The sequence below is a fragment of the Purpureocillium lilacinum genome (assembly GCF_023168085.1).
Source record: "Purpureocillium lilacinum CBS 284.36 DNA, scaffold_5, whole genome shotgun sequence".
In the NCBI taxonomy this organism is placed as follows: Eukaryota; Fungi; Ascomycota; class Sordariomycetes; order Hypocreales; family Ophiocordycipitaceae; genus Purpureocillium; species Purpureocillium lilacinum.
Window position 1 is genome coordinate 2,234,288 of NW_027072115.1, and position 24,338 is coordinate 2,258,625.

Here is a 24,338-nt window from a genome sequence, read left to right on the forward strand (position 1 = left end):
ATGCGTGTCATGCTCGAATGTGCGCCATCACTCAGGCAAAGCAGCTCAAGACTGTGCGAGCAGCGCGGGAGACGGCGTCTAATTGATCCAATCCAGGCACGCAATCGAAGCAAACGCGGCAGAGATTTGTCCAGGCATGGCGGCGGCCGGTGGGGGCCTGGGCTGCCAGGACGCAGAGAGAAGGCCAACAAAAGGTCATTGGCGTGGATCAACAGCCCTAGGGGGATGGCGCCGGACGACAGCCCCAATCGGAAGATACCAAGTCCATCCACGTCGCTTGCCCGGCTATCGCTCGCGGCGCAGTTCACGCTGCGAGACCCCCTTGACCAGGGACTCCTGGTCGACTCGGGGCTGTCCTCCACCAGACTACGCCGTCGCCTGGGCCCAAGCCACAACGCGACGCCTGTCAATAAGGCTGCTGTATATGCTTGGATCTAGTTTCAACCCCAGCATGCCCATCCATCTGCCAATGGTCAACAATGCAATGGACTGCGGGATTGGCGATGGCATACGGAACAAGGGTAGCATGTCGTTTGACGCAGTGTGGTGGCTGTTCCGTACCTCGCCAGGAGCTTTCGCATAGTGCCTCGAAGATATATCCAGCGATTCATGGAGTACAACCGGGGTGGATTCCAGTAACGATGAACATGCCTCGACACAAGACGACACGAGTCAAAACGGACGATTCGACTGTTAGCGCTGCTGACCAGGCTTCAGACACTGATGCAAGGCGCATCCCCCGTTCCAGCCAGCGGGTCACAAGAGGCAAGGCGGACAGTCAGATACGCCTCCAGATCCCCCGCAGCCCACGCTCGGAAGTTCAGCGAGGCCGTACCGTCAACGGCTCGATGGCCGTCGTCACGTGTGCTCGCCTGTTGTACATGTCGGCACGCTTTCGAGAGCGTTCGGCGGCCAAGCGCGGATAAGAGTCGGGTTCGAGAGCCTGAGGCATGTTCAGCCCAGCTCGGTGGCCCTTGATGTCGACTTTCAGCGGCCAGGCACTCTGCTGCTTCTTCGTCGAGCCCTATGATGGCGTCGCTCTCTTGCGGTGTACGAGCTTTAAACACCCCCGGGTAGCCGCGCGGCACTTGCTGTGTCCCCGTCACAGACCCCGTCTTCCACGATACCCCGCGGCTGGCTGACAGTGTTTACGCTGGAGTAAACCCTTCCAACGCTGCACTAGACAAGCGGGAGCGCTGAATCCTGAAGATCCTTCGCCAGGACACCGATTCTAGCGTAGCCCTACGGACGGAACCCCCACTCAAGCTGTCTGCCCTACGCTCTCCGGGTCCAGGTAAGCAGACATGGCAGAGCAGATTCGTTCTGGCCCACCCCGCCGCGGATTTTGGGAGACTAATTAGCCCAGCCCGCGCCAGCCCGCGCCACCCCACGGCGGGTGACGACACGCCTAGATGCCCGGCGGCGCCAGCAAGGCCGAAACACATCACTGCCGGATTCGAACGTGCCAAGAGACGCGAAGGTTCTCAAGCTGCTTGGCCTGAGACGACTTCAAGCAACCCCCACACGCCCCAGCAACCTGCAGTGCTTGCCTGATGGCTTGCCTGACGCCCACCGATGGCAGATTACGCTTAGCGTGAGCTGTGGCTCTTGGTCGATGCCACGCTTCGGCTCCGAGTGCCCGAGCCCGGGACCTGGCTCTTCTCTGGCTTTGATCCCCCCTGTACGGAGTAGGAGATGTGCGAAGTACTTTGCTCGTGTAGAGCATCCACTCGACGTCGCAAATGGGCGGTGGTCGGGCCCACTCCCTCCATGGATGTGCAAGTACACCCCAGGTGAGGCTTTTGGACAAGCTCTGCCACTCGAACTTCGCGCGCAAACCAAGCCTGGCGTCCCGCCTGACCTGCTGCGAATGTTTGCGCCAATACCGAGCGTCGAATTGTTCTCTTCTCTCTGCCCAAGTGAACTAAGAAGCGTTCCATGTCTTTGCTGTGGGGGCCACCTGCTTTAAATGGCTGGAGCAAAGGTACGTGGAAGGCGTACCCGCGAAATGAGGTGTTTCTATGTTGGTGCTGACGTGCTCACAGTGCCGAGAACTTGCAGAGCAGGCATGGACTGTTTAGATCTGCGAGAAGTCAGCAACCTGCCGATCGATGGAAACGAGATGATGGCAGTGGGCGATGGCAGTGGCCTCCCTGCGACACATTCAAACAACCCAGTGCCTTTCGAATTCCCGTGGCTGACCACTTCCAACAACAGAAGCCCATGATCAACGCATTAGTCAGAGCGGCTTGAGGTTCTAGTCACGGCATTGCCTTGAGAGGCAATGTGGATGTGTCAAGGTGTTGCCCAAATCACCTTGAACGGCAAATGACGTCCTGGTGGCAACAGGCTCCGTACAGAGTCACGAGGCCGGAGGCCGATTCAGTTTGCCTCAGCGCTTCCGCTCTTCGCGCACGTGCGAAAACTCCTCCCCGTGGCTTTGCTTCGTCTGTCTTCGAGGTGTTTACCAGGGATGCCAATCCTCCCACTATCGCCGTGGTGTCCTGACCGGACGATACGTTGGCTCGCTTGCCACACCGCTACCCAACCATCCAGCCTGTAGCTAGAGAATCTCGCCCCCAACTTCCCACACTCCGCGTGAGCTATCCAAGTCGCCTCGGAAGCTTCCCAAGCGGGAATCACATGGTTAACGTCAAGGCAGCACAGCTCCGGCATCAGACTTCGGCAAGCTCGACTTTCGGACTTGGGTATCGTGGACCCACGGCTCCTTCACATCGGCGGTGCCTCGAACGCGGCTTTGAGGGGCCTGGAATGTGCGCAACGTGGAATCGGTTGAAAGAGCCGAGCGGCCCTGGTCCCTTGAAGTGCCTATGAAGCGTAGCCAGAGCGAGGTGTATTGTGTTGTGAGACGCTCAAATGCGAGGGCGTCCAGTCTGTAGGGCAGGCACCATCACTCCGCGAAGGTGGTGAAAACGAAGAGGGGTTGAGGTTATATGCACCGGCTCCGCGGAGTAATGTCTCCGGCCATTCTCAGGGCTCGTGCTCGGCATAGCGAAGAACTATGGAAAGGTGAGGCAGACTTGACGCATGGCTAGACAGTGAAGGCTCAACTGATCCGCCCTATTAACTGTGGCCTAACGCACTGACTCGTATGGATTAGCACTCGTATCGACGCTTCATCGTACTTTGGAGAGCAACCGACAGTCGGCCAGCCCTGGCTGGTTGGTACAGACTACAAGACCTTGGCTCAGCCGTCAGGGGTCGGCAACTTGAACGCATGACCTGGACGCCAGCGACCTGTTCAGGTATCACCAGAGATTTTCCTGACTGGCCAGAGTGCGTGTGACTATCTTGGGCATCAACGGTCGCACGGGATTGACGAAAGTGACGCATCTCTGGGGCGTGTTGGGGTTGGTTGGTGAGCCAGGTCCCGACTGATATGAAACTTGGCTAAAAGCTACGCTGTGCATTGATGAATGCCGCGCCGTATCGCGCTGCATAGACATAGGGCGAACCTCCTCCAGTGAATCGCAAGATGACCTGTTCGCGTCGCCATCGTCTCGCAGCGGAGAATGCTGAGCCACTCGATGCGGCACGATGCAGACGGTTGGGCCCTGCGGCTGCATCTCACGACATCCTAGGCCGTGCCGCTTCTTGGTCCTTCGATCCCCGTACCAGTACCGCCTTGATTCGAATGCTGTTGCTGGCCATGGTCCGAAACGAAACGGCCCGGGGACCTCAAGTTGGCCCCCTGGCCGGTGAGAGAGCAGACATGGCAAGCCGTTCCACGGGTGGCCAGCAGCAACCCCTGATGCAGCGTGAGAGGGAACAGGTTTCGGACGCGGCCGCAGTGAAGCTGAGAAGTCTGCCGAGCGTCAACCAAGGCGGGCATGCGCTCTCACGGCACGGGGCTCTTGGCTCCCGCATAGGCGCTAGAATCTCACCCTGCCCCCAAGCTGAGCTGATGCACGGAGGAGGGGGGGGGGGGGGGGGGCGGTTCCCCAACAGCGTCTTCTCCGGCAAAGGACAGACAGACACATGGCACGCAACGGAAAATAGCACACATGGCCCGCGCGTGGGCGCAAGGTTCCCTTGCCTCGAAAAGCATGCGGCTCGTCTGCGTAGAGCAGTGCGGATCGGCAGTGAGACTGGTCGGCGATGCTGCCTCGAAGGCGCACCGCCTGCTTCGAGGACCCGCTGCCTCTCCATGGCGGGACGGAGGTGATGGCACGCTGCGACCCGCGAGACGCATGTATCAGCACTGACTAACTCGTGCTGCTACTTCTGGACCTCGTCACGGGGCGATGTGGCGATGCTTGCAGTGGGGAGAAGCGAGTTGTCGAACGCACGCCCCCCCCCCCCCCCCCCCCCCCCCCCCCGGCATTGCTGCAACGCGCACATGGCGATGGAACGGATGGCTTGGTCTGGGCAGCCATGTGCAGAGTGCAGACGCACATTCACATGGCAGCCACGAGGGGGAGCGGGATCTCTTCCCAGGCGCAGGTCCGAGTCGCCACTCGTCGCGCGGTCCGGTAGCCGTTGTGACGGCCGTGAGGCTTCAGAAGGACGCCCAAGTATGTGTGCTGTCACTTGTCCCGCCCATAGTGTCCGCTTGATAACATGTGTTCTAGACGACGTCGATGCTCGCGATGACGGCCCGTCCGGCAAGACGATGCCTTCACTATTCCGAGAGGGCTTCACAGTCTATCACGGCCACTTCAGACGACTTCCCTTTTTCTCCAGAACAGCGCGCAGGTCACGGCAGAGACGGGCTACGAGAGAAGATGGGCCGGTTGCCGTGAAAACAGACTCAATGTCTAGAGCGTATGTTCGCTGTCTACCAAGGACGCGACCATGGTGCAACTACATTATATCAGCGCGCCAGGCGAGCACATGACGGGAGGTCAAATACACAGTGGCCCTCTTGCTTGGTACCACTTTCCGTGGCTCCCTCGTCGCAGGCTACACAGACATCTTGCTGACAAGCACTGGCAACGTTTGCTGCCCAAGGCCCGGGTTCTGATAGCCTTGATTCATGCGAGCGCTGCTTGCGAAAAGTCCATCATCTGAGGGATCCCTGAAGGCCGCAATCTGCCACGGAGTTTGGCCCCGAACCTGTTGCATATACAGTGCAGCCGTACAGGTGCTTGAGACAAGCATGATCAGCCTGGTGGCCACTGGGATACCCGTTTCCTTCAAGGCGAGGGCGAGTACATGGCCGACGAAGCGAAGCGTCGGGTGCGAGGGCAGAGGAAAGCCTTCTCTGGGCACATGGTCCAAGTATGCACTTAAGGAGCTCATAGCTCGGCTTCCGGATGACTCTGATGAGTTTCAGTCCAGTGCGGACTCCGCGCCTCTTGCAAGCCAGACTGCGTCGACCTACGCCGAAGCCAGCGCTATAGAGCAAGCTCGCAAGTCGCCCGGTTTGAAGCGAGGGGCGCGTCGAGCCCTCGGTGGGTTCGTTGTTTCCCCATCGCCAAATTGTTGTGCTCTATGTGCACATAACCAGTCGTTCTGCCCATGCCTTGCCGGCTCACGACCTCAAGCCCACTCGCGATGCCGCGCGCCGCCAGCCACAAGGTCGGAGAGCGGACACTCCACTGCACACCCGGAAGCTTGACATGTTCTCCTCTGTGAAATCCAGCGTCTATAAGAGACGCTCGTGACTACGCGGTGCAAAGGTCCACGAGGTTGGCCTGTGTTGTCGCCGGCTCAAACCTGCCTACCCTGCGGCTGACCATCTGCTGAGAGTTGTCCAGGAACCTCATCGCGCGTTTGTTCCACGTATTCGCTCCGCAACAAGATCAAGGAATAATAATGCCAAAACAAAACGTGTCCTTTACACGGGCCGAGGATGCCAGGCAGCTCGTTGACTCACCGTCGAACCCTGCATTGCCCGGGCAGGCCAGCGTGGCTTCCACCGTGTCTCCTTCGCCGTCGTCGTTCTGCTCACGGAGGGCGGGGGGTTCAGGCTGCGGCAGTCGCGGCCCGCGCCGGCTGATGGCTGAACGCTGATGACGTGGTGGGCCGTTGTCCACCTTACCAGCCCAGCACCAGGCACCCACCTCAGCCAGAGAGAGAGAGAGAGCGCGCTAACGACACCAGAGCTCCTGCTCCGCCTGACCAGCCCGCCGCCGCCCCGGCCCCTTTGGAAAGGCCGACCACTTTTCCCTTCCTGGCGCAGCAGCTGTACGAAACGAACCGAAACGTCGTCTGGCCAGCGCGACGCGCCCGTCATCGTCGTCGTCGTCGTCGTCGTCGCAGACATCTACTATCTGTCTTCTTTTGCTCGCTGCGCGCTCTTATCCCCCCTCCCCCCTCCCCGCCACCGACCCGAGCAGAGTCCAGCCAGTCGAACAAGGCGCGATCTCCCATCACCGCGCGCGTCTTTTCAACATCCTACGTACATACATACATACACGCGCATCCGCCCCACGCGCCGCGAGCAGAGCCATTCACGCCGGCGGTAGATACAGCAATAAGAAGAGCCAGGAGAAGACGAACAGGACCGACAACACCCCCTCGACTACATCAGCCACACCTCGCGCACGCAAAGCAAAGCAGAGCACCAACACACGCACGACCGCACGCAGCCATGGCGTCCTTCCTCACCGACCTCTGGGAGTCCATCTTCACCCCGGGCCCCACGCCCCCCCTCCTCCGCGCCGCAAACGCCTCCTTCGCCGCCCTGCAGCTCGTCCTCGCCGGCATGCTCTACCTCACCGGCAGCCTGCACTGCGTCGTCCTGTCCGTCCTCTGCGCGGGGCTCTGGTGGGCCGTCAACTGGTTCGCCGCCGAGCTCGCCGTCGCCCAGAGGGAGCAGAAGCGCCGCGACGAGCAGGCGCAGCAGGAGCGGGATGCGCAGGATGCGGACGATGACGACGACGAGCGCAAGGATAAGCGGCGGCGAGGCGGCGGCGGCGTGGATGATAGTAGTGATACGGAGGTCGAGACGGGGAGGGCGCGCACGAGGGGCGCGACGGCCGCCGCCAAGAGGGACCTCCAGCAGCAGCAGCAGGCCGGCGCGGGTGAGCTGAGGCAGAGGACCGCGCCCGGTGGCAGGACGGCGGGCGTGTCGCCGTCGGGGACGCAGTCGAGCGTGAGCACCGAGGACGAGTGGGAGAAGGTGTCTGGAAGCGAGCGCGAGGGCAAGAGCCAGGACGAGTAAAGACGGAGGAACCGCGAGTACGCACGCCGAGCAGAGAGAGGCTGTTGTGGAACCGTGGCACACGGAATGGCGAAGCGCCAAGATGCCGTTGGACACTTGGTTTGCGCTCCCACGGTTAAAGCGTTGGGGCAGGCCATGCCGCGTCTGCATATGGCTGTCAAAGGCGCGAGCCAAGCAGCGCTCAGTATTATTATGATATCAGGAGACTGTCCGTCTCGTTTACATACCCCTTTATCCAAGATGCATACACAGCCGAGGCCGTCCTATCCGCGAATTATCCCAAGATCCTAAACGCCCCCTTGCCCGACCCTGCTCTAGACCGAAATTACCCATATGCGCACAATCTAAGCCACAAGGCGTACAGACCCCTTCATATATACCTCAGCTTGTGGGTGGCAAACGCCGCCACTACGGTGCTCATCGCGCCGATGAACAGACACACGGCGATGGCGTTGGGACCGCTCGTCTCGGTGCCTTTGTCTGCGGAACCGTCGCCCGAAAGCTCGGGGCTCTTGCCGGGCTCCAGCAGCGAGAACACAATGGTCGCGATAAAGGTGCCGCAGAATTGCGGCAGGGTCGTGTAGATGTTGAGGATGCCAAAGTAGATGCCCGACAGCTCCGCCGTAGACGCGACCTCGGCGTCGGTGCCGGCCATCGGGTCCTCCAGATACACCGTGGCGTCGCTCGCACCCACGCCGACCTCGGGAAGCTCGATGCCCGGTTCGTCGGACAGACGACGGTATGCGGAGCCGCCTTCGCCCCCGCCGCTGAGCCGGTTGACTTCGACGCCGAGGAGGGCCGATGGTGCCCACATGGCGATAGTCCATGGCCTTCGGGAACGCCGCAGATTAGCTTTGACATGCCAGGAGAAGGGAGTTCGCAACTTACAATCCGCATAGGCACACCAGAAACGTTGCAAATCGGAAGCTCCTCGCAAACGGCGCAAGCGACATGGCGGCGGCGAACAGCAAGTGTCCGCATATCCACGTCGTCAGGAGATCGGGCTTCTTCTCGTTGAGCTTCTTGACGAACCCGGCAATCGCCCGCGGCGGGCGCTGGGTGAAGCCTCCTTCGTCGGGGGACCTGACCAGCAGGGGCAGGACGAAGGCGCCCGCAAAGGTGATGCACGAGTACACGAAGAGTGAGGCGCTGCCGATGCGGCCCATGTCGCCGAGTGCGTCCTTGGACTGCCGGGCCTCGGGCGGCGCGTCGTAGCGAAAGTACGTCTCGCCGAGCCAAGTCGTGTTGTAGAAGAGGAAGGGGAACCAGCCGATCCAGGACCAGAACTGGGCCCAGCAGATGGCCCGCACGCGCGGCGGGAGATGGCGCACCGTGGACAGGATCTGGCGAAGCACCTGTACGATGCTCTTAGACTGTTCGGCGCCCTTTGGCATAACTAGCACCTTTTCTGTGACAGCCCAGCAGGTGACGGCCGTGGAGCCGAGGATCGCGATGGCGGCGATGACGGTGAGCTGCTGGAACTGGGAGTCGCCCAGGGTGGTGCCCAGAATCTGGAGGAGGTCGATGGATCCGGCTGCGTAGCCGATCATATGGCCGATGGAAGACATGCGACTGGCTGGATGAAACGTCAATCAATACAATACACACAATGACACGGAGGCATGATGCTGCACGTACCCCACGCCGCGCCAGTCTGCTGCATCTCGAGCGGAAGCGTATCGACAATGAGGCTCCTGGAGCACGACATGACTGGGGGACTCAGTTAGCACGAGACAGACTGCCACCCTGTTGCGAGGGCTCGACATACCGACGTTGATGGCAAAATCGACAACGTAAATGGCCACCACCGCCAGGAATATAGTTGGCCTAGTCGCGCTCTCGCCGTCGGCAACGACGAGTGCCACAATCTCGCGCGTGAAGCCCAGCACCAAGAGGCTCGCCGCGACGATGACGGCGCTGGCAACCATGAGCGGCCTCCTGCGGCCCCATTTGGACGTGTTCTCGTCGGCGATGACACCCGCGATGGGCTGGACCACGAGGCCCGACAGCGGACCGGCGATCCATATCAGCGACGTGTTGCTCTTGGTCAGCCCGAGGTTCAAGAGATACGGCGTGCAGTCTGCAGGCGGCGTCGTTCTTTCAGTCAGCCATCCGCACACATATTCTTGGGCTCGGGGCACCCAGTCCCCCGAGGCAGGTCCCACGTACACGTCATCTCAATGCCCCATGTGAAGCTGTGCGCACCCCGTCGCGGTCAGTGTTCGAACGTGCCACATTCTCGTCAGCTGGGAAACGCACGTAATGCCAATCGTCGCAAAGGTCAGCAGCACCATGCGCACCGTCTCGGTGCTGCCCTTGATGGACGCCGACCCCACGAGGGTCGCCATGCCGAGGGAGAAGCCCAGAGGGCAGGCCGGCTGCGATTCACTCGTACCACTCGAGCCGATTGATGTATGTATGTGTCGATCGGGCGCGGTATCTCGGCGAGGAAAGGCCTCGGGGCACGAGCAGTCGAGTCGTGAGGGTAGAGCTGAGCCGAGCTGAGCTGGGAGGGAGCTGAGGTGTCGAGAGTCTAATTCGCAACGTTGGAGCGTTCGAGGGAGGCGGGCTCGAGGAAGGCCGATGCCTGCTGGCCGCCTGTTCGCTTTCCAGCTGCTTCAGGAGTGCAGAGGGGCAGCAATTGAAGGTGGAGGATGCAATCTGACGACTTCGGAGGGGCCTCCTTACGACGGCAAGATGTTTAATTGACGGTGATGGGATGCAATGTCTCGGACGACATGCAATGTTACGAGGGCACGCAGCTATGGTGGGTCCTGTCGCTTTTGGGGTCCCTATGGATGGGCCCTTGGGGAGATGGGGGGTGCGGCTCCCCCTTGGGTCCCCTGTAAGTCGCAGGCCATACGCACTAAACCTAGGTGGCTCTGTACTGGGAGCGAGCCGCAGTGGATCTCTCCGCTCCCCCGCCGCTGTCAAACACGCCCGCCTGTGGACGGCTGCGCGCCACTCAAAGCATGGCACCCACCTATCCGTGATTGTGCAGAGTAATACTGGGCAGGACCGACTCATGCTCGGTAACAGCTAGAGAGCAGAGTAAGGTGGCTTGTTTACACTTCATCGCACCGTCATATTGCAACACCTCCCGTCAACCAGTGCTCTGCTGCTGTACAAAACTTGTGGTATCTTGAAAACGAGGAAAATAAAGGGCAAGAACCTGGCTAGCGTCTTCTCTCGTACATGCCGCGGCCGTGGGGTCTCGCCATCGCCTGCTATCGTCAACGCCAGGAACCCCGTTCCTCATGTCGTCGGCCCCGTGCCCAATTCACCAGACCCGGGTTGCATCTCGACGTTGTGGAGAGACAACACCCGGGTCGAGCGCATTGAAAAGTTGCCAAGAGTCCTCCTGCGACGCACCGTCAACGAAACCATGCGGCCCAAAGCACTTGTCGCTCGCCCGCCAGTCCGCCATGCCTCCCGGGCAGAAGCCAAATGGGGTTTGAAAAGCCCACCGATTGCGATTTCAACGCCGTGCCCCCCGCTGTTTGTACAAACATCTCTGTATGATGCGTGACCCGCTGGGTCCCTCTGTCTTTGTCTTTGTGGTAGTTTTTCCCGCCCAAGCGCCAACGCCCGTCGTTAAGTTCAAGTCGCGCTGTCATGAGTCGGCTAGCTTTGCAAAGTGTTTGGACCAAATCCATCCCACTTGGTCCACCGGGTCGTCCTGGTTCTTTGCTAGCCAGAGCTCGCCCTTCTCGGCAATCACATCGAATATCTGTCGTCGTCAGTATCATGCACCCACCGCCAAACTAGACTTGCTCCGCTGGCCACTCACCTCGCCTGCCTGATATGTCAGGTAGGGATATCCCGCCTCGTGCTTGGTTGTTGCAATGTTGAACTCGAAGAGCGATGCCGCCAGCCACAGGATGTTGTAGCCGTCCGAGGCCCGCCTCCTTTCGCGCGAAGACGCCCGCGACGACCTTTGGCTCTCCTCAGCCCCGTCCGGCAGCGGCAGAGCCGAGTGGAACAGGTTGGAGAACCTCCGGCTCTCCTGTGGTTGGTGGCTCGAGTTGTACGTCGTCGCCGAGTCCCGTCGGTGCGCCTGGCTCGACTCCAAGCTTTGCCTCTGCACGCCCGCCGAGTCGAAACTACGACCAGTGCTTGGTCGCGTCGACGTCGCCCCCGTTCCTCCTGCCGACCGCGAGCTGCCCGCCAACTCTGGAGACCTCGGCGAAGCGAAGTTTCCTTGTTGAGACTGAAGACCCGAGTAGTAGTCTCGGTAGTAATACTGGTGCGGATTTGGCGCCGAGCCGTTGCCAAGGCCTGTGCTGCCCGTCAAGGACCCGCTGCGGCGCCGGCCGAGGTCGGTCGGCGGCAGGCTAGGTGCCGTGTCACTAATCATCGAGAGCTCCCGGTCGCGGGCCTCGACGTCCGAGGGTCGGGACCGTGACCTGAGCGTCGAGTCATCCAGGCTTGTCGTCGTCGACTGCGAGTTTCTCGCCCAGGTGCCCCATCTTGCGGGGTTCAGGATGCCAATGCTCATCACCTGCTCGTGAGCATAGGGAAAGTCGCGTTGGAAAGTCGCAACGACCTCGTCGAGCTCGGGCATCTCAGGGCTGTCGCCCAGCACCGTCTTCATCTTGTCCTTCCACGTTCCGTACCAGCTGGCCTGGATGTTGACGAAGTTTCCAAGGCATATGTTACCGACCCGCTCAGTGAGAGACGAGAGCATTGGCAGCTCCTTCTTGAGTGTGTCATTGAGAGCCTCATACTGCTCCACGAGCTCCCTCAGCTTGGGGTCGACCGATTTGCCTGCCCGCTTCAGCAATTCGGAGCGCTCGTAGTCTAGACGGCGTTTCTGGCGCTTCTTCATGGCCAACGACGGGTTGCCATAGGCCTTGATGACGTGCTCAAAAGGCTCAATCACATGCTTGCGAACTTGGGCCAGCTGCGGCAGTTAGCAAAGAATGGTTTCGACTCTGCAGTAATAGTCACTCACGTGTTCTTCCAGAGCGACCTTCTCCAAGTCGCGCACCGAGATGTTGAATTGCACCCATTTGCTCTCGAGCTCAGGATAGCTGCCGGGCTGCAGTCGCATGACGAGCTCGATCGACGACATGTACTGAAGGAACTCGTGCACGTACGCCGACACCTGCCTCGTGTAGAACTCGACGTCGCGGAGGACGACCTGCAGACGTAGGTAGTCGTCGCCAAATCTCTCGTTGAGCTTTGCATAATCGGCATCCTCTGGAACGCGGCTGTTTGGCGTTTGAAGCTTGTCGACCCGTTTGCCGAAGGCTCGTGCGAATCCCGCCCTGACGTCTGACTCCTTCCTCTTCCTGCCAACGATCTGTCCGACCAGCTCAAAGTTCTTCTTGGTCTTGTTGATCTCAATGATGGCTGTTTCAAGCGCGTCTTTGGCAGCCATGAGTGAGTCTCTGTCAGGGTGGTCTTGCGGAGTGTGCTGCAGCAACGTGATGATGAGGTTTGGATACTTGGTGATGCGCTGCATGGGCTTGATGAGGAGCGAATCCAAGTCCCACGCCGCCGTCAAATCCTTTGCCACCTCGTTGCACTCGTTCAACCACACTTTGACGGTCGCATCCTGTTGTATCTGTATTAGGCGTTTGGCAGCTTGATCGCTGTTGCGCAGGAAGCCCTCATGAGCAGCCTTCATTCTCTCCATGTTGGCCTGGAACACAGAGCCGAGTAATGTCGCGCGATCCTTGACGTCGCTGGGATCTGCAGAGCTGCCCTGGCTGTTGTCCGACACGATGCTGGAGTCTTCCCTCTGCGCTAGTGTCCGGCCGCTCTTGGGCACATATACTGATGAAACTGCGTCCTTGAGCTGCGCGAGAAAAGCCGTGTGGAAGTCAATAATCTCGTCGCTGTTGCGGAATATGAGCTTGACAGTTTTGCTGTCCAGCCTCGGGCAAGCCTCTGCGGTGCCCTTGTATATCTCTTCCACAATGTTCATGTCGCGAACGAAGACGGCCTCAGTGTCGACCAGCTCCTTGATAACGTTGCGCCGTTGAAGAAGCCGGTGACGCTCCTTGCCGCTGGGCTCGTCCGGTTCTTGGGGCAAAGACTTGGCGTCGCTCTCAGCGGTTGTGCGGCTGCTAAATAGTTGTTCTGCAGGGTCCATGGATTGCGGGGTTTCTGTTTGGACCAGGTACTCGTCACTCTCCCGCTCCGAGTTGACCAGCGTGCTGCTAAACTGCGATTGATCGTAGAAGACGCTCGACGTCCTCGAGTCGAGCGCCGAGCCGGGCACCGAGCTCGGCACAGCCGGGGGCTCATGGTTTGGCGACGGAAGATACGTCAAGGCCGGGTCAGGCGTAGTGGACAGGTAAGGGATAGAGAAACCCCCTCCGGTGTCCAGCTCCGGAAGCTGGTGATGACCGAAATGCAGCGAAGACCTCGTTGAGTCAGGGACATCCCGCATATCCGACGCATACTGGGTGTCGCGATAGGATGAAAGGCTCTCTCGCGCGGTCGTCATGGATTCGAAGATGGTGACGTGACCAAAAGTAGGAGACTCATCCTGGCTGTGCATCGTGGATCTTGCGGCATCTGAAGGGTCCGTGCTGCCAACGGAGTAGTCCGTCCACGCGGATTGCTGGCTCAACCTGTCGCGTTGCGTGCTCGACTGAGGCACCGTCAAACTAGATGAATTGACCTCATTCGACGACATATCGTCCTCGAACTGGCCGATGTCTGCCTCCGATGAGGCGCACGTGGACGCGCGATGCGACGAGAGCTGGTCCGCATATCCGAAGTCGGGGCGAAGTAGTGCAGCCCTGTCGTGGTCATCGGTTTCCTCGATGCAGGCATCTGTCACCGCATCGTCGTCGGGACGAACGCTGTAGACGCCATGAGCTCCATCCGACTCGGAATGGCAGTCCGATTCGTCTTGCACGTCCATCCGGGGAAAGGGTACAGTATCAAGCGCGCTGTCGGTTCCCTCTGCGTGATCGCTTGCTGGTACCATCGTGACTATTGTACCATGCGATGGCAGCGTGTGGAGCGTGAGATCAGCCTCTTCGACCTCATCCCTGAACGCACCAGGGACAACATGGTCGACGTCTTCCTCCGCCGCAACAGGCACGGTTTCGCCGACCGACACGATCGGCTCCGGGGACATAGGCGCGTCGTGGAAATCCGCGTCATCCTCAAAGGGAGAATGATACTCCGCGCGGGCTTGAGGGGCCGCGGGCTCTAGTTGCAAAGACGCAGCAGAAACCTCCAGCGGGGACTGCGCTTGAGTTGGTGGAGTAGTCTGAGGCTCGCCATCAAACTCGGTTGTTTCGGACGTCGCCGATAGAATAGAAAGTGGTCGTTTCTCTGTACGCTGGGGAGGGCTGAGCGAGGGAAAGCTGCCAGGGACCCCGAGTGTAGGTGAATCAATGTCAGGAGTTGCAGGCTCGGCGGGAGCCGATTCCAGGGACTCGGCGGTGGAAACAACCAGCGGGGGAATAGACAGCTGGCCAGAAGTTCCAGCGGCCTGCTTCGTGAGAGGCGCTGCTGATCCAGTCTCGGGACTGTGATCTAGTCCTCCATGTTGTTGGATGATTGACGGCAACGCCGTTCGAGCGGCCACCTCAGCCTTGGCCTTGGCTTTTGCCGCACGCTCCATATCTTTTTGCCTCCGTTCGGCAGCTTCTCTTCGAGCCTCGTGCGCTTGGCTCTCGCGGATCGACTTGCTATATGCAAGTCGGATGTGTTCCCGCCGTTGCTCGAAATCTATAGGCCCAATTGAAATCTTGCGGCGCCTACCCGTCTCGCCACCGCTTTTTGCCGTTCCATTGGGGTTAAAGCGATCCCGAGTCTTTGTTCCGCCCGCTTCCTTCTCCCGAGAGCCTGAAGCTGTGGCTACAGACACGGTTTGCCGGGGCCGCGAACTTCGCAGCGGTGGGGACAACGCTGGCGGGGGAGCTGCTATGTACGCCTGTAGTCTCGAGCTGCTGGGTGCACCGAGGCTTGGCGGAGGCGGCCTGCGACCCGTGGCACCTTGCGTCGGCGTCTTGGCGCGGGTGACTGGGGTGATGGCTCGGGACGACGTAGAGGCAGGGCTGGCGCGAGAAGTTCTTGCGGTGGCTTGTGAGCGCTTCACCGCGGTGGGCGAGCTGGAGCGGGTCGAAGCAGGGCTGGAAGGGGAGGGGCTGTTTGCTTTTCGAATCGAGACTGGCAATTTGGAGGTGGTGCTGGGCTGGCCCAGACCAGAGGGTACGGTGGTAGACTGGGTGAGCGGCTGCCGGGGGTTGACGGCAGGGGCATCGGAGTGAGAGGCGGCAACATCGCTTTGCGACCGGTTATGGCCGGCCGGAGGGGCTCGCGACGCGTCTATAACGTTGTTTTGTTCCGTCGCGTTTTCGCGATACCAGGTACTCGGGGACGGCGGCTCGAGTTCAGGATCTGAGAAGCTGCGGTGATGGCCCGGGGGCAGGCACCTCGAATCTGGAGTCCTCCGAGGCCGTACTCGATCAATACCGAAGCCGAGAGCAGATGTATCTGGCTCGTCTGGGAGGATCTCGCCGAAAAGAAGCGCGTGTGACCGTGAATTTGCTGGCGGAGACGGTGGCTGCGGTGGCTGCTGCAGCATGTGAGGTTGTTGAGGCGGGTCTTCATGAGACAGTTGTGTCATGGACTTGGAGGCGGGCATCTTGCCGTTGGCCAAGCTTCGAGGCTTGCCGATGCGGCTAGCGAAAGACTGGGAATTGCTAGAGACGGCGTCCTCAACGACGAACCGTGACCGTTGGCCCCGCGCTGCTGCATGGTCGTTTCGGTCCTGCGTAGACAGGTCTCGTGCACCCGTTCCGGTCCGCAGGTCCGAATACGCTGCTGCAACGGCGCTCGACTTGGCCGAGGCCGCATGATGTGGGGGTGTAGCTCCAGGCCGCAGTGGCGCTCGCGGTATGGACGACACGCCACCGTTTTGGTCAAACTTCTTCTTCAGGTCCTTGACGCTGGGTTTGCCCTTTGGCGTTGCCCAAGCGCCCGAACCGGGTTGCCGAGAGTCGACGGGACTCGAGACGGACCGGACGTTGTTTGATCGAGGGAGCGTACGATTCGCGGCGATGGGTGGATGGCGAGGAGTGGTGCCGTCGCCGTTGGAGCGCAGAGACGGGCGGACGACGGTGGACGAGGCCATGGGGATGGCGTCAGGATCGCTGTCTGGGGAATGACTCCTGTAAAAGTGGTCGGGGCTCAGACGGTCGGTGTCATGATGGGACTCGTGCGGCTCGTCGTCGTAGTAGGCGACGCCAAGGTCGTGGCGATGTGTTTGGGGGTAAGCTTCGTCTTCGAGGTCGTGGTCGTAGTGGTGATGATCGAAGGTGTCGAGGTGGTGGTGGTGGTGGTGGTGGTGGTGAGGAGAGGCGTGGTGATGGTGACTGTGGGCGTCAAACGAAGGGACAAGACCACCTGCAGTATCCGCAGTGACGGCAGCGGCGTGGACTGCGCCGTCGTGGGTCAAGAGGTCAACGTCCGGGTCCGGATCCATGGTGACGACCTGGCCACGACGGGGTGCCAGACGAGCATGCGTCAGGCTGGTCGTCGGGCGTCGCGACGGGGCGGGACTCGACCAAGGGCCCCAACCGCAGCAGCGAGCATGGATGCGTTAATGCGTTGGCGGATGCAGGAGAGCGAGCGGCGGTGCGGGCAGACAGCCAGGACGAGGGTCGGGAGAGGGCGAGGGCGGATGATTGGAGTCGGGGCCTCGAGGGGTTCTGGTTGTACGACGAGGTTGCGGCAGCCGGGATGGGATTGGGCGAGACGGGCCAGGCCAAGGTCGCGCGGGTGCTTTGTGGTTTGTTGGAGGAGGTGGAGGAGGACGAGGAACTCCAGAGGACCCGACGGAAGAGGAGGAGGGTCGGACGGGGGGGAGGGGAGGAGGGTGTGGCCGCGCCGCCTTGAATTTGGGGGGGGGTTCCCTAGTGCCCGAGGTGTGCCTGTGCCTGGGGCCTGTGCCTGTGCTGCAATGTGCTGTGCTGCGCTGTGGTGTGCTGCGCTATGGGTGTCTTTGGCAGAGAGGGGATGGAAGGGCCTTGCAAGTTGTGCCAGTGGACGAGAGTGGACCCGCGAGTTAAAAGCACGGGGACGGCGTTTGCCTCTGGAGCGTGGGCGAGGGAGGGTTCGGCCACGGCCCAGATATCAAGGCACAGTGCAGTATCTAGTGTTGGACAATTTACGAGTGCATTATACTACTGCCAAGTTTATTCGGCAGCCAGGCGCAACATTGGAACACTCGGCCAGCCTGCGGTGGTGCTTATTATGTTATTAGTGGCCGCCCGGCGCGCCGGTGGGCGGGCGTCGAGGGACGCTAACAGGGCGGCGCGCGCAGCCGGTAACGTCCCAACGTTGCATGGCGTCCCTGAGGATGGGCGTGCTTGCCGACTGGACCTTGAGGACCTCCAGGACCAACCTGGAAGCTGCCAAGTTCCACGCCTCACCAGCCAGCAGCACCTTGCTGCTGCTGGTGGCCTCGGCCGCCGCCGCCACTCCCTCGTCATTCTCGCACCAGGGGCCTGCAGGGCCTCGCACAAGAAAGAAAGAACAAAAAGTACATTTGTATACATAATACATACAGGCGGAGTGCGGAATGCGGACTGCAGCTGCGGGCTGGCCCTTGCCCTCGGGCCAAACCTTGGGTCTGATGTTGCGCGGTGGGAGCTTGCAAGCATCGGCAGCGGCAGCGGCAGGGGGGCAAGGAGGGCCAGGGGACCCCCGTGCGCGGCGCCGGGCCTGATCAGCGATGAGAGGGCGACAGCTCATCGGAAGCCGTGCGCTGGGCTGGATGGATGGATGCAGTGGCGGGCCTGCTGGCTTCCATGCTGGGCCTCCCTCCCTCCCCGGTGGATGCCGTGGCCTGTCAGCGGCCCCGACCCCTTCCACTTCCATTTCGAAGGCATCCAGCTCACTCAAATCACCGGCCGGGCGTCCATCGAGGAGGCGTCAAGCCACCCGAGCGACATGTCGTCGTCCACCTCATGTCCCATGCCCCAGAGCCGCTGCTGTTGCCGGCCCCGCCGTCGTGACAGGCGGGAATTGGCGAGTAAAAGCCACCTTTTTCCTGCTCGTGCTACGGTGCAATTTATCAATCACCAGGAACCGCATCCCTCTCCGCTCCCGGTGCCACCGTCGCACGCTCTCTCGTGCACCCTCATCCCCGCCCGCTTCTGGCCTCGTGTGCGTTGGCTGTGCGTTGGGCCACATCGTCAGTCATGCATGTCCTTGATAAGTGCTGCAGCGAGCGAGGGAGCGAGGGAGAGACGGAGCGGCCAGGGGGGGTGTAGGGGTCCCTCAAACACGGAGCCTGGTCCGATTTGTGAGATGGCCCTCTCACCCTTGCCAAACCCTCACTTGATTACGAGGTACGGGGCATCGGCCAGCATGAGATGTTGTTTGCCTCCTCACTCATCAAAGAGCGTCGCCAACCTCGTATACGGCCTATGCTTATTCTTAGCAGCCAGTGCCGGGGGCGCGTGCTTGCACATGTGTACGGTGTACATCGCTTGTAGTATAGCACCATGTGCAGAGCCCGCCAGGGGACCGCTTTCTTTTGCAGACGTGTCGTTGAAGCGTCCCGTCATTGCTTTCTTTGTGCGCAACGGCACAGGCCGCTCACACCCGCGCGGCGGATGTTCCGCGGTGAAGGTCGTTGCTTCGTTGCTTCTCCCGCGACCGCGGGCGAGAAAGAAATCTCTGCCGCTGTCCCGCCATCCGCGTCGACGACAGGACACATGCAAGCGGCGACGAACTGGGCCAAAAAGAAATCCAGAAAAAAAAATAAAGAAAAATTTCCAGCCCCCGACCCAAACGCCTTGACTCGACCGGCCGGGGAAATGAGACGGGCGCGGGGGTGCTGCTGCTCGGGTCGCGCAGGCACCTGAATCTGCTCCTGGCGTGCTTCACCTGTCAGGTACCCGGGGCGCCTTAGTTTCAGCCCGCTGTGCTGTGTTGGTTGGCTGCTTGGGCTGCGCCGACGAAGTCGTTGAGCACCCGAAGACCTTGGAGGCAGACGGCGTGGCACAGCCAAGACAGCCTAGGGAACAGGCTTGACAGGGTGACACGGGACCCGCTGCCTCTCTGCCTCTCGCGCCTGGTGGAGGTGGTGTAAAGTGGGCGGCGACCGACGACGGATTCCATCGACTCCACTCCGCGATTGCGGCCCCTGTGCCGCAGGCCGCCCCTCGATTATTGAACCTTGAAGCTGGTTGCGTTGTGTTGGCTCGGTTCCTGGGAGAGCGAGCTTCCTCTCAGCTTGAGGCCCGGCCCCCCTCCACCTCGCCGCCTGGGCATTGCTGAATGTAGAGAGTACGAGCATGTGCGACGCCGCCCACCCCCGCAGCTCCAGGCTCGCGGTGCCGCGCGCTCGGAACCGACCTGACGCTGCCCGAGCACGGCCGCGAGAGATGCATCCTCTCAACGGCCTCCCGCTGCCGGCAATCAACCCCATGCCGTCGTGCGAGCCCTGCCGCCTCGGCCTTATGCCTTGGGGCAGGGGTGGTGATCGCTGGGCCGACAGCTGGCGTCCCGCCCTGATCGGTTTGTGGGCCGGGGACCGGCGGCGGTCGCGTGCGCAGCCGGGCGCAGATCGCAACGTCCCCCATCCCGAGGGCATCCCAGCCCATCCCATCCCATCCCAGCGAGGCGGCGCCGGGCCAATCGCCGTCGATGCGGCTGGACGAGGAATTGACAGCATCGAGTGCCTGGCTGAGTTGGCAATTGCAAAGCTGGCGCTGGCCCTCGCTCTGATACAGTGGTTGCAGGCCCCGGATCGCAATTATTGGCTGTCTCAACTTACTCAGCACGGCCCGCCCCAGCGCCAGCCAGCAGGGTGCGCCAGGGCCAGGAACAAGCTTTGTGACTGCTCGCTCTCTTCAATCTCGCTCTGCCCCAGCCCGCCCTCTGTGCACCCTGCCCCAGCCCCAGCCCCAGCCCAGTTTTTGTGGCTTCGCCTGGGCTTCAGCCACACCTTATCGACGCAGCATGGGCAGGCACGACACCACCGCGCCTGCTGTCGCGAACTGTGCTGGTGTTAGTGGTTTGTCACCAGAGACATCGACCCAAACCGTGTTCAGTCGGATTGCTCCCTGGAAGCACACGAGACCCTTCACAACCATGATCCCTTTCGCATCGGCAACATGAGCAGAGGCGTGAAGCGAAAGCGTGCTCGCCATGAAGCCGCAAACAACAACAATAACAACGACAGTCGCGATGTCAGCGACGCGTCTCGCAACCGCCACGCCCAGCGACCACACGCTGAGTCGCCTGTCAGCAGGGATCTCTTGAAGCAATTTTATCCAAAGGTGCAGACGCTGAGAGACCATGTGCTCTGTCAGCTTCCTGGGACCTCCCGGCTTCGTCGCAAGAAGATTGCCTCCATCGGCACTGGCCCACAATGCAGCGATGTAGAGTCTCGCCTGGCCGGCGCCCTGGACTCGACCTTGGTCTGCTCTCTGGATCAACAGGCAAGCTATAGTGATGAGAAAGATAGTGCATATAAGCAGTACCTGTCTTTCTCGCAGCGCGGAGACGAGTCATACGTGACACTCACAGACGCCACGGCGGGAGCAAACGCCGTGCAGGCTGAGGTTTGCCACCGCGAAAACCACAGATACCCTCACCGCGCCGCGAGGCTAATTCGAAGAAGATAGTCGATTTCGTGATATGGCTGCTTTTCCGCAGACAGGGCACCATCTCGGAGCGCCCGAAGCATCTCCTCTGTGATGGCTTCACTAAAGGGGCCGGCGCACGCGAAGCCACAGACTCTGGCATCCACAACATTTGCCGCCGTCACCCCAACTCTCAAGTCGACGTACTCAAGCACGCACCGTGGACTCATCTACTAGTCTTGCTTGGCAAGTCTGGAGAGGAGATCATGGTTAATCTGCTTGTTGGCTGCTCTGTCTTTGTCAGTGTTGAGGCGGGTCTCGGCAATTATTATCAACTCAGTGGTACGGCTCTCTCCGCGCAGGCCCAATCTCGCCTTGCAGATCATTGACCACCTGCAGGAGTTCCGCTGTCTGAGTTGGAATTGCTCAGGCCCGCATCTGCCTCGGCAACCGTTGCACAGACCAAGGGGAGACGCGCATCCGACATCATCTTCGTCAGAAGCCGCATCTTCTACGCCAAGCCCGCAATCACTGCTCATGGCCGTGTACACATCGGCTTCAAGCATATTCGTTCGTGCTGCAGGCCATTCCCTACGCTCTGAAGCTCGCTCTGACAGACCGCAGACGTCCTGAACCGCTGTCGTTATGCGCAGCTTTTGTCTCGACGTGGAGATAGCCTTTCGCCTGCCGACGTGGAACAGGCTAAGCACAATGATGCCAAGACCATCAAAGTCATGATGTACATGTTTCCCAGGCAATTCGGGCTTCACAATGTCTTCACCAGCGGCACAAATCGACAGGAGACGGCTCAGAGGTTCCAAGATTACACTTTACGAGAAAACGAAATTGCGCGTCTACTGGAGAAGCATCCAAGTCTTCAAAGGGGCCCACACCCCAAGATTCCCAAGAGGCTCCGAGGCGCGCCATTGGGGCTTGTGCAGAGACTCCAGGTTCTGCATCATCGCTGTTCATACACGGAGCTCTTAAGGCATTACTGTCCGACATTCCTCGACGGCCGCCGCAGATCGAGGGGGTGCAGCTCACAGCTGGGGGCTACGAACCAGGGTACAGCGCGCCCTCCCCCCTCGGCAGAGCGTCTCATTTCTCAAGTTGGACGTCGACCGAAGCGACGGGTGCGCAACGTGCAGCCGAACACTCAGGTGTCACTGCCTTCAAGCATCACCTCATTCGTAGAATTGGCTTCCCCAGTCTCCCAAGTCTCGGCGTTTTGCCAAGCCGCACTCTCCAAGCTCATACCAAGTGGGTTCTGGGGAGAGGGTGATACTATGTATCACAATAAGACGGCATTTCTGCGCAGTGTGGATCGCTTCATTAAACTGCGGCGGTTTGAAGCCATGACGTTGCACGACGTCGCCCAGGGTCTGAGGGTAAGTCATCACACCACATAGAGCCAAATGGCTGGCCTCTCTTCGCCTCCTCGTTGGAAGAGAGTTGACATTGCGTTCCCAGGTAGCAGATCTGGGTTGGCTTCAACCGCCGGGACAACAAGGCCGGAAACAGTGCCAAAGCGACACAAGCAAGCGATTGGAAATCTTTCTCGAATTTCTGTACTACGTGTTTGACTCCCTTCTCATACCGCTGATCCGGACCAATTTTTACGTGACGGAATCGAACACACACCGGTATCAGGTTTTCTATTTTCGCCATGATGTGTGGAGGCTCGTCGCGGAGCCAGCAATGGCAAGCATCAAGAGAGAAATGTTTGAGGAATTGCCAACATCCGAAGCGCGGCACCTTCTCGACTCGCGCCGGCTAGGGTTTAGCCAGATGAGGCTGCTACCGAAGGGGAAGAAGTTGCGTCCCATCATGAACCTACGGCGGAAGCAGCTGAGCAAGGCGTCCTCGAAAATACTCGGCCCCAGCATCAACTCAATGCTCGGCCCCGTCCACACCGTACTCAAGTTCGAGAAGGTATGCCTCACTCCGCCTCGTAATCTCGGGCTTGACATACTGACAGATCAAGGATTCAAACCCACTCAAACTTGGCTCAACACTCTTTTCAGTCAGTGACATGTATACTCGACTCAAACGTTTCAAGAAGTCGTTTGGCTGCGGCCAGAGGCAATTTTATTTCGCCAAAGTCGACGTCCGTGCCGCTTTCGACACCATTCCACAAGCTGCCGTTGTTGAGCTCATGTCGACGGTACCCATGGCATCTCAATACAGCATAATGAAACACGCAGAGGTCCTCCCGGGCGAGCGAACCATGGCGCAGCCGGATAAGCCTGCGACCAAGCCTATGAAGCGTTGGCGAGCAATCGCAAACCCCAGTGGCGCCTTCAAACCCTTCTCAAAGCGCGTCGAAGATGAATTGGCGCGAGCCAAGAAGCACACGGTATTCGTGGACACCGTCTTCAGAAAGTCTTGGGATGCCCAGGCCGTCTTGCAACTCCTCACGCAACATGTGGAGCAAAACATCGTCAAGGTCGGCAAGAAGTTTTACAGACAGAAAACCGGCATACCTCAAGGGTCTGTCTTGTCGTCGTTCCTCTGCAACTACTTTTACGCCGACCTGGAAACTCAGCATTTGGGGTTTCTCGACTCTCCAGACTGCCTGGTCATGAGGCTCATTGACGATTTCCTGGTCATCACGCTCGACAAGAGCAAAGCCATCAAATTTGTCGAGACGATGCACCTAGGGGTGCCCGAGTATGGAGTCCAGGTCAGCAGGGAGAAGACGGTGGTCAACTTCGAGATGGAGATCGCCAACGGGGCCGTCGCCAGGGTCCGTGAAGGAGCTGGCTTTCCGTACTGCGGTACGAAGATCGACTGCCAGACGCTGGACATTACCAAGGACAGGAACAGAGACGAGACAGCTGGTAAGGATTTTGGCACCTTTGCTGGCTATTTAGAAACTGACTTGTTCAGGTGTTGTCAACTCACTCACGGTCGAGTACGGCCGGTCTCCCGGGCAGAACCTCCAGCGCAAGATTCTCAGTAAGCCCTGCCTTTCATACTTGAGTCGCGCTGGTGACATGCTGACAAGTCGATAAGACGCCTTCAAGATCCAGTCGCACCTCATGTTCTACGACACGGCGCACAACTCCACCGCCACGGTGCTGCAGTCCTTGCACGGCGCGTTCTGCGAGACCGCGCGCAAGATGTGGGCATACATCCGCTGCCTGCCGCGGCACCAGCAGCCCGACGCAAACCTAATAATACGTACGTCGCCGTGTTCCACCTTGCAAGAAAGTCCAAGTCCCCTAACCGCCGCGGCAGGGACCATCACCAAGGTTGCCGACGTTGCTTTTCTTATCCTCTCGAGCAAGACTCGCAGGATGAGATACCCGCAGTACATTTGCGAAATCCGAAAGGGCCAGGTGACTGCGTATGCGCCATTCTACTCCGGATTTCTGCGAGATGTGATGTTTGCTGACATGGGTTTAGAACCGCGTATCTGGCATTTCGCGAGGTACTGGAAAGGAAACAGGCTGGATATGGCGAGGTCCTAGCGTGGCTGCGGAAGCAGAAGACAAGGGACTGGCTAGTGAGCAGCAGCGAAATCAGTGCGAGCCATTGAGTCTAGTTATGCCAGCCGCTGGCTATATGAATTAGGGGTAGGACTTGTGATGCGAACTGTATCATCCGGTCCGTATCTAAACTCCGCCTGATGCCCT

The 24,338-nt window shown here is 60.0% G+C and overlaps 4 protein-coding genes across 4 annotated transcripts; 2 read left to right on the top strand and 2 right to left on the bottom strand.

Moving 5' to 3' along the window:
• Positions 1-6,556: 6,556 nt before the first annotated feature.
• On the top strand, positions 6,557-7,129 carry PLICBS_007267 (SMK killer toxin resistance protein; the record flags this gene model as incomplete). The annotated part of the gene is made up of 1 exon (XM_018320697.1): positions 6,557-7,129. The coding sequence occupies one exon, from the start codon at positions 6,557-6,559 to the stop codon at positions 7,127-7,129; it is 573 nt and encodes a 190-aa protein (XP_018180594.1).
• Positions 7,130-7,499: 370 nt separating this feature from the next.
• PLICBS_007268 (uncharacterized protein) lies at positions 7,500-9,477 on the bottom strand (the record flags this gene model as incomplete). Its single annotated transcript, XM_018320698.2, has 6 exons — positions 7,500-7,959; positions 8,018-8,705; positions 8,768-8,839; positions 8,898-9,209; positions 9,299-9,324; positions 9,389-9,477. The coding sequence occupies 6 exons, from the start codon at positions 9,475-9,477 to the stop codon at positions 7,500-7,502; spliced, it is 1,647 nt and encodes a 548-aa protein (XP_018180595.1).
• Positions 9,478-10,742: 1,265 nt separating this feature from the next.
• Positions 10,743-16,586, bottom strand: PLICBS_007269 (uncharacterized protein; the record flags this gene model as incomplete). Its single annotated transcript, XM_018320699.2, has 3 exons — positions 10,743-10,859; positions 10,920-12,032; positions 12,084-16,586. 3 exons carry the CDS (start codon positions 16,584-16,586, stop codon positions 10,743-10,745), a joined length of 5,733 nt encoding a protein of 1,910 aa, XP_018180596.2.
• Positions 16,587-22,398: 5,812 nt separating this feature from the next.
• PLICBS_007270 (uncharacterized protein) lies at positions 22,399-24,241 on the top strand (the record flags this gene model as incomplete). Its single annotated transcript, XM_065601146.1, has 6 exons — positions 22,399-22,632; positions 22,685-23,540; positions 23,590-23,658; positions 23,716-23,883; positions 23,941-24,049; positions 24,109-24,241. 6 exons carry the CDS (start codon positions 22,399-22,401, stop codon positions 24,239-24,241), a joined length of 1,569 nt encoding a protein of 522 aa, XP_065457218.1.
• Positions 24,242-24,338: the final 97 nt, after the last annotated feature.